We start from the raw sequence: 8,690 nt of genomic DNA, 5'->3' as shown, positions 1-8,690 counted from the left end.
GGAGCCCCTGCTCTGGCAGGCAGGAAATCTGGATTCAGAACCTGGCAGAGGCAGGGTGCATCATAAGACTTCCATAGGCAGGCCAAAGCTTCTCCCACAAGCTCCTGTGTTCTCTGTCCTGCTCTGTTTCTGCTGGTGCAGACTGGAGTGCTGGGTTTTGCCATGGCCCCTGCAGGATGGAGCAGAGCCTGGGCCAGGGGAGCTGTGTGTTGTGGGGCAGGAGCTGATCTCTGGCCAGCACATCTGTGTGTGTCCTGCTCTGGTGCAAGGTGCTGCATCTGCTCTCAGGGTGTCTCTTGGCCTCCTGAGCAGACACCAGCCCAGCCCTGAGGCCATGCTTGCACTAATTTGCTGGGTGCAGCACTGATTTGCTGGGTGCAGCACTGATTTGCTGGGTGCAGCACTGTGCTGAGGGCCTGGGCTGCTTTCACTTGCAGAGCTGGCAAGGTGCTGTTAGCCTGGGGGGCTCTGGGTTCAGTGCAGTGCATCCACAGGAGCCCAGGCACGAGCTGCACCTCCCTGCTGGGGTAGGAGGTCTGTCCCAGTGGGTTTGAGCCCCTCAAACCAGCTGCTCAGCTCTGCTGCAGGTGAGAAGGTGAAGCTGCTCTGTCAGTGTTACATGCCTAAAAAACCATGAGGATTCTGCTCTACTTTGTCATGTCTCTTTCATTCTCTTGTGTCCCTTTTGCTCCTCTGCCCAGCCTTGCTGTCCCTCTCTGTGCTCACCACACCAGGATCTCGGAGCTGCCCTTGGTGTGCTTGGTTTTATGAGCCTCTCTCCTCCCTGCTCTGTGCTTGAAGCCATTTCTGCCACTCTCCTGAGGAGATTGGATGGCTCTTGTCCCCTTGGTGGCAGCAGGTGCCTGTGCTCAGCAGCTGGAGCTGCAGGGCACATCAGAGCAGGTAAAGGGGCAGCTGGCACGTTCAGAGGCTCAGGATGAGAAGCTCCTCTCCTTGTCCTCTTGCTGTAGCACCAGCCCTCCCTCAGACTGGCTGTAGAGCTGAACATGTGGCCACTCTCTCTGTCCTGACCTGCTCACTTGCCCAGTGGTGCTTCAGTCCAGCAAACCCCACTCTGAGGGCAGCAAAGGGACCCCAAACCCATTCTTTGTCCCATGTCCTTCCCAGCTCACCGCCTCCAACCACGTCAGCAACTTCACAGTCAACTACAACGTGACGGTGGAGATGATGAACAGGATGAGGAACCTGAGCGTGGTGGGGGCCCTGCCAGTGGTGCCCCAGAACAGCAGCGTGGAGTTCAGCGCCCGGGTTCACGTGGACTCGGCTGTGGAGGCTCTGTTCCTGTGAGTCCTGTGCTGCTTGCCCCAAATTAGGATCCTTCTGTGCACTTCTAACCTGGCCTGCACAATTCCTCTTCCCAGGGCCAGCTGGTCCCTCTCAGCTGCTGTTTAGTTATGTGAAATCTCTGTGAGTGGGGGTCAGTCTCACACCTGTAATTCAGGCTGAAATCCTTTCCATTTAAAGTCTTCTGACACTGCTTTAATTTGGGTTCTTCCTCCTCCTCCTCTCAGCACAGCTGCTGCTTTGATACTTGGCATTCTGCTTCCTATGGTTTTTTTGGAGAACCCAGCCCTGACCTGAAAGATGAGCCAGGATTCCTCTGGGATTTCTGGGATTCTCCTGTTGTGCACTGTAACGTGTTTTGCCTGTTTCTCCAGGTGGGATTTTGGAGATGGTGTCCAGGAGACCTACCTGTTCAAACCTCCTTACAACAAGTCTTTCCTTGTTCCTGATCCCAGTGTCCATGAGGTTGTCATTGAGCACAACGTTTCACATATCTACCAAGACCCAGGTATCCTCAACAAGGCTCTTTGGGGAGGAAGGGGCTCAGGCATTTTTGGTGTGAGGGGTGTACAAGGCACCTTCAAAAACAACCAGGGCTTGGAAATCATTGCCTGGTTCCTGAGCAGACAGCCAGAGTGACTGGAAGTCTCCAGCAGTTGCCATCCTCTCTAATCCTGTTTCCCAGGGAGGTTTGTCCATGCTGTAAGCAGCAGGTCCACCACACTCAGCCCCTTTTTGGGCAGTCTCAGCAGAAGGAAGAGGGGCAGGTGAGCCCCAAGCTGGTGAGAGGGGTGGGCAGCAGGAAAAGTCTGTTCTGTGGGTGAGCAGGAAGAAAATCTTTTATCTCTACCTGTTGGACTGGCTCCTTTCTTGATGCTGGTCCCCATACGCACGACCTGGTGTAATTCCTACTGGTCCTGGGCTGGAGCAGGGCAGCCCAGAGTGTGCACAGCACAGGAGCAGAGTGTCCCCTGCAGCCCCTGTCTCACCCCCCAGCCCACCCCAGCACTGAGAAGCTGTTGTCAGGCATGTCCTCACCCTGCCCTTGTTCTGCTCTCTCCCAACGCAGGAGAATATGCCCTGATGGTTGTTGTGTCCAACCAGTACGAGAACCTCACCCACCTGAGCCCAGTCCAGGTTCACAGCCACCTGATTGCCGTGCAGCTGGAGGCAGAGGAGGATGTTCTGGTGGTGGGCCGGCCGGTCACCTTCCGAGCCACTGCCCTGCCGTCCCCGTACGGCGTGCTGTACACCTGGGACTTTGGGGACAGCTCCTCCCTGCTCACAGAGCCCCAGCCCACAGCGAGCCACAGCTACCCCCGCCGAGGCGTGTACAACGTCACCGTGACAGCCAACAACACCGTGAGCAGCGTGGACGCCGTGGAGTGCTACCAGGTGTTCGAGGAGATAACGGGGCTGCGCGTTTCCGCCGCCGAGGCCGCAGAGCAGGGGGCAGCTGTCACCATCAACGCCTCCGTGCGCACTGGGGACAGCATCACCTGGATCTTCGACATGGGCGACGGGACAGTGCTGAGGAGTCAGGTGCCAGTGGTAGAACACGTGTACATAAAGGACATCAACTGCACCGTGAACGTGACAGCCGTGAATCCTGTGAACTCTGTCTCCCAGGTGGTTCCTGTCCGGATATTTGTCCTGGAAATACTCAAAATAGAGCCTACTTCTTGCATCCTGGAGCACCCCGACGTGCAGCTCACCGCCTACGTGACGGGGAATCCTGAGGAGTACATCTTTGACTGGACTTTTGGAGACGGCTCCTCCAATGTCACAGTCAGTGGGGACCCTGTGGTGATGCACAACTTCACCCGGAGCGGGACGTTCCCGCTCACCCTGACCCTCTCCAGCACCTTTAACAAGGCTAACTACTTCACCAGTGTCTGTGTGGAGCCAGAGATCCTCAACGTCACCCTCCTCCCCTCCAAAAGCTTTGTGAGGCTCAGGGAAGAGACCTCCTTCCAGGTCAGTGCCGTGCCTCCCTACCAGTACCGCTACCGCTGGGATTTTGGCAACAACGAGTCCACCAGGTCCAGTGGGACTGAAGTGACCTACACCTACAAGAACGCAGGGGTCTTCCTGGTCACAGTGACTGTCTCCAACAATGTGTCTTTCAACAACGACACGGCCTTTGTGGAGGTCCAGGAGCCGGTTGGGGTAGCAAAGATTGAGTATAACGGGACGGATGTTCTAGAGCTGAACCAGATCTACCTGTTCTCTGCCAGCATGAATGGAACCAAAGTGACTTACTGCTGGGACTTTGGGGATGGCACTGTCCAGCCTGGGCAAGTGGCCACCCACTCCTACAACAGCACAGGGCACTACAGCATTACAGTGCTGGGGCAGAACGACGTGAGCTCCAACGAGACCACCATCGACGTGACGGTGAAGCGGCGGCTCTTTGGCCTGACCGTCAATGCCAGCAGGACAGTGGTGCCACTGAATGGCTCGGTGAGCTTTGTGGCCACCCTGGTGGCTGGCACTGCCATCCGCTACTCGTGGATCCTCTGTGACCGCTGCACTCCCATCCAGGGCTCCTCCACCATTTCCTACACCTTCCGCTCCGTGGGCACCTTCAATGTCATCGTGACGGCCGAGAACAAGATCAGCTCGCTGCAGGACAGCATCTTTGTCTACGTCCTGGAGCAGATTGAGGGCCTGCAGGTGGCCAGCACCGACCTGGTGGAGGACTTGTATTTCCCAACTAACAAAACACTCCATTTGCAGGCCGTGGTGAGAGAGGGCACAAACATCTCCTACAGCTGGGTGGTCCAAAGGGATGGCAGTGCTGTGCAGACCTTCACTGGGAAAACCTTCCCCTTGAGCATCCCAGAAGCTGGGAACTACACTATCTACCTGAAGGCCACCAACATGTTGGGCTGTGCCACTGCTAACAGGACACTGGAGTTCATTGAAAGCCTTGGTGTCCTAAAGCCCTGTGCCTTCCCCAACCCAGCTGCTGTTAATGCCTCTGTGAACATAAGTGCCACCATAACCAGTGGCACTGGTGTCACGTACGTGTGGTACCTGGAGGATGGCTCCTCTCCTGTCACCTCTGAACCCTTTATTATACACTCCTTCCAAAGCCCTGGGATGATCGAGGTCATTGTTGGAGCAGAAAACAAGCTGAATTCAACGAATGCCACTGTTTCTGTGTGTGTGGAGGAGGTCATCGAGGGGCTGAGTATAGGGACAGCAGAGCTGGACTGTAGGTACGTCTCCTCAGGCTCCACGGTGGTCTTTGAGGGGGAGCTGCAGAGGGGGACTGAAGTGACCTGGCTGTGGGAGGTGCCAAATGGCACACTGAGTGGCCAGTCTGTGGCAGTCACGTTCCCCACGGCAGGGTGGTACACGGTCCACCTGAACGCCTCCAACGACATCAGCTGGGCTCTGGCCAGCAGGAACATCTCCGTGCTGGACAGGATTCAAGGCCTGGAAGTCGTCGCCAGCAAGAAGGTGGTGGAGCCAGGAGAACAGGTCACCTTTGAGATCAGGATGCTGTCAGGTACCTCTGTGAGTTACCTGGTGAGCATTAGTGGGGACTACTCTGTGGTGCTCAATGGCTCCAGGTACAGCCACGAGTTCACCAAGAGCGGCGATTACCTGGTGACCGTGACCGTGCAGAACCAGATCAGCATCGCCCACGCCCAGGTGCTCATCTCTGTCCTGGAGCCCATCCAGGACGTCAGGCTGCTGAACTGCTGCGAGGAGGGCATTCCCACGGGCACGGAGAAGAGCTTCAGTGCCCACGTGGGCAGCGGCTCCCGCGTGTCCTTCTCCTGGCAGTTCTGCCTGTGGAAGGAGCGAGGCCGCTCCGTGGTTGCTGCATCAGGAGACAGAGTTTCCTATGCTCCAGAAGCTGCAGGGCTGCTGGAGATCCACCTCACTGCCTTCAATGATTTGGGAAGTGTCAACATCACCAGAACCATCCAGGTGCAGGACCCCATAGTCCAGGTGTCCCTCAGTGCCACCAATGCCTTTGTCAACAGGACAGCACTGTTTGAAGCCGTGGTGGTGCCCAGCAGCAGGAGCGTTGAGTTCTTGTGGAGCTTTGGGGATGGCTCTTCCAGCCAAACCACCAGGGTTGCGGTGGCCAACTATTCCTACCTGAGCCCCGGGGATTACCTGGTGGAGGTGAATGCCACCAATCTCATCAGCTTCTTCATAGCCCAGCTCACTGTCACCGTCAAAGTCCTGGAGTGCGAGGAGCCCGAGGTGGAGTTGGCCCTGCCACCGCAGGTGGTTATGAAGAGATCCCAGAGGAACTACCTGGAGGCACAGATTGACCTCCGAGGGTGCTTCAAGTACCAGACAGAGCACCTGTGGGAGATCTACCGAGCACCCAGCTGCATGAACTTGGATGACTCCAGCAGGATCCGGCTGCCCAACGTCGACGTGAACAGGCCCCAGCTGGTTATCCCAAAGCTTGGCCTGGAAGTTGGGAACTACTGCTTCATGTTTATTGTCTCCTTTGGAGACACCCCGCTGTCCAAGAGCATCTTTGCCAACGTGACTGTGATCCCGAGCAAGCTGGTCCCAATCATCGATGGGGGGTCGTACCGTGTATGGTCCAACACCCAGGACTTAATCCTGGATGGGGAGAAATCCTATGACCCGAACTTGGATGATGGGGAACAGACCCCATTGTTGTACGAGTGGTCCTGCACAGCCTCCTCCAAGGTAAGAGCAGCCAGAGTGACCATTTGGGAGCTCCAGCTGGGGTGAAACGGTGTCGAGGGAAACTTTTGTGAGCATCTCTAACAGAGCTGCTCTGGCAGGAGGGTTGCAAAGGTTCAGTTCCCAGCTCAGGGTGATGATACAGAAATTGGTGTGAGGTGTGGTGTAGTGTCCCTGGGCAGGGCAGAAGGGCTGGCTCTGGGAGGGAGGCATGGGCATTGCTGCTTCCCTGGCACTTTTCCTCTGGTCCCTGCTGTCAGTGCTGCTGCTTCCATGCACTGAGGGTGTTACAGAGCTGCTGATGCAGCCTGGGAGCTCAGGGCTCTGGTCCCTCTCCCATTAACAGTTAAATGTCTCTGATGCCACCAGAGGACAAAGGTAGACTTTGGAGAGGTCGAGTGACCACAGCTTGTGGTCACTAGCAGGTCACTGTCCTTGTGCTGCAGGGATCTGACCCTGCACTGATGGAAGGGCAAGGGAGACCTGCCTGGCAAACCCCCATGGGAATCCACCTCAGCAGCATTCTTGATTGAATGTGGAACTCTTTTGCTTGTACAATGTCATGTTTTCTAGCTTTGTCTCAAATATGAAGTGTGTGGGGATTGGACTTTTTAGTTTAATGTGAGCTTTTTGTGTTGCTTGGCAATGTTTGTAAGGTATTTAATGAAGAATTAATTGCTGTAAACTACAAATATGAAACTCAGATGAAATACAGGAGTATTCCAACTACTGTTTACTAACCTGAAGAGTAGGATAATGTGTTTTATGGTCCACACACGCCCTGTTTCTCCCACCCCAGTGGTGGCACTGCACAGCAAGGTCTGTGACAGTGACTCTGTGTGGACCTGAATGTTTTGGCTGTGGACTAACCTGATGTGCACCCTTACCAAGGAGGATTTGAAAGTTCTTTTCTCCTTGCAAGCAGAGCTCGGCTGCAGGGTGCTCTCTGAATTTCAGTGCCAAGGAAGGAATTGTCACAATTTCCAAAGCTCTGTTAGAGGCAGATGTGGAGTACACGTTCGACCTCACCATCAGGAAGGAAGGGATGAGTCCCGAGGCCACCAACCAAACCGTACGTACCACACTCAGCTGTCACCTTCTCTGCTTGCCACAGCCACCTCTGAGGCACAGAGTCATGGCATGGTTGGGGTGGAAGGGCCTTAAAGATCACCCAGTGCCATGGCAGGAACACCTTCCACTGTCCCAGGGTGCTCCCAGCCCTGTCCAGCCTGGCCTTGGCCACTTCCAGAGATCCAGGGGCAACCACAGCTGCTCTGGGCACCCTGTGCCAGGGCCTGCCCACCCTGCCAGGGAGGAATTAGTCCCTTTCCCAAGGAAATTTCTATAGGAGAAAGGAAACTTCCTTTCCCACTCTTTTGCAGTCCCAGCTCTTCACATGCCATGAGCTCTGCCCTCATTTTACCCAGAGAGCTTCCTAAGAGCCAGGGCTCAGTTTTACTGTCAGCAATTCCTCTCTTCTCACCTTCCAAGCTCTTTTAGGGGAGGATTTTTTTCAGGGCATGTTGTTTATGTCCCACGAATCCCAAGGCCGAGCTCACCCGCTCAGTTCCTGTCGGGAACGTCCATCGTGGTGCAGTTGGCAACTGGAGATGGACTCAGGCTGGAAGTGGAAACTCTTACAGCCTGGGTTTGAAACCAGAGCTGCGGGATGAAAAGAAAAAAATGAAATTGATAGTCTTTCAAGGACATTCCGTACTATCTGGTTTCCATGCAGGAGCACAAAACAATGCTCCCAGTGTCGCAGGAAATGTGCAGATACTGGCGGGATGAGCGGGGCTCCAGCGCGGGGCTGGGGAATATTTATCCCCTTTTCAGAGTCTGCCATGTTAAACAATGTCTTCATTACTGTCTTTGAATTCATAACACTCATTATGCCAGGGCAGAGGGCTCAGTCCAGTGCTGGACAAGCCCATTTCCTCAGGGATTAAGGGAATTTAGACAGAGTGCAGGAGTCAGAGTTCAGCTGCTGTTGTGTCTGAGCCACCGGTGCCTCTAGAGCTCCTCGAGTGCTCTGCCAGGAAGGTGTGGTGGATGTCTGGAGATGTGCAGTCAGATTCCAGCTGAAAGCTTGGAACAACGTGCTGCTCCCTGGAAAAGGTGGTTCTTCCATCCCCACCTGGCAGCACAAGCGGGGTTTGCTGGGAATTCAGCACCAGGGACCAGAGGGACATTTCAGAAGTCATTTATGTAGTTAAAAAGTGTAAATAAATAAATCCAGAACAACCTAGATCAGCCCAACTTGGCATTGGGTGGTCCTTGCAAACCAGTGGAGAATTGGAATGGAACTGGGCAGTGTAAGAGCAGAGATGCAGCTTAAATCTGACCTCAAATCCTTTGGGAATTCCTTCCTGCTGTTTCTTAGCACACACTGGGCTAGTGCAGAGCAATTCCTCCCTGCAGCACCAGGTGCTGGGGTGTGTCCTTACCTGTTAGGTGCCTGTGCTTTGGTGTCAGACCTTCTGATGGAGCCTCTTGCCTTCCCAGGTGTTCATCAAGAGGGGAGGAGTCCCTATTGTGTCCCTGGAGTGCGTTTCCTGCAAGGCTCAGTCTGTCTACGAGGTCAGCAAGAGCTCCTACGTGTACCTGGAGGGCACCTGCCAGAACTGTCACAACGACTCCAAGCTTGGGGTAAAGTCACAAGGCTTTGCTTCACCTCTGGGGGGCTCTGGGAGAAG

The 8,690-nt window shown here is 55.0% G+C and overlaps 1 protein-coding gene across 1 annotated transcript in view; it reads left to right on the top strand.

Moving 5' to 3' along the window:
* Positions 1–8,690, top strand: part of PKD1 (polycystin 1, transient receptor potential channel interacting) — a gene marked incomplete at its 3' end in the record, with an annotated part of 46,236 nt that overhangs the window by 14,980 nt on the left and 22,566 nt on the right. Inside the window, exons 14-18 of the mRNA XM_031061073.1 lie at positions 1,129–1,304; positions 1,680–1,813; positions 2,375–5,997; positions 6,920–7,066; positions 8,500–8,643. Of these exons, the coding sequence (XP_030916933.1) occupies positions 1,129–1,304; positions 1,680–1,813; positions 2,375–5,997; positions 6,920–7,066; positions 8,500–8,643 (4,224 nt within the window). The remainder of the gene's footprint in view (positions 1–1,128; positions 1,305–1,679; positions 1,814–2,374; positions 5,998–6,919; positions 7,067–8,499; positions 8,644–8,690) is intronic.

The sequence above is a fragment of the Geospiza fortis genome, unplaced genomic scaffold (genome assembly GCF_000277835.1).
Source record: "Geospiza fortis unplaced genomic scaffold, GeoFor_1.0 scaffold213, whole genome shotgun sequence".
In the NCBI taxonomy this organism is placed as follows: domain Eukaryota; kingdom Metazoa; phylum Chordata; class Aves; order Passeriformes; family Thraupidae; genus Geospiza; species Geospiza fortis.
This window is presented reverse-complemented; position numbering and strand designations above follow the sequence as displayed.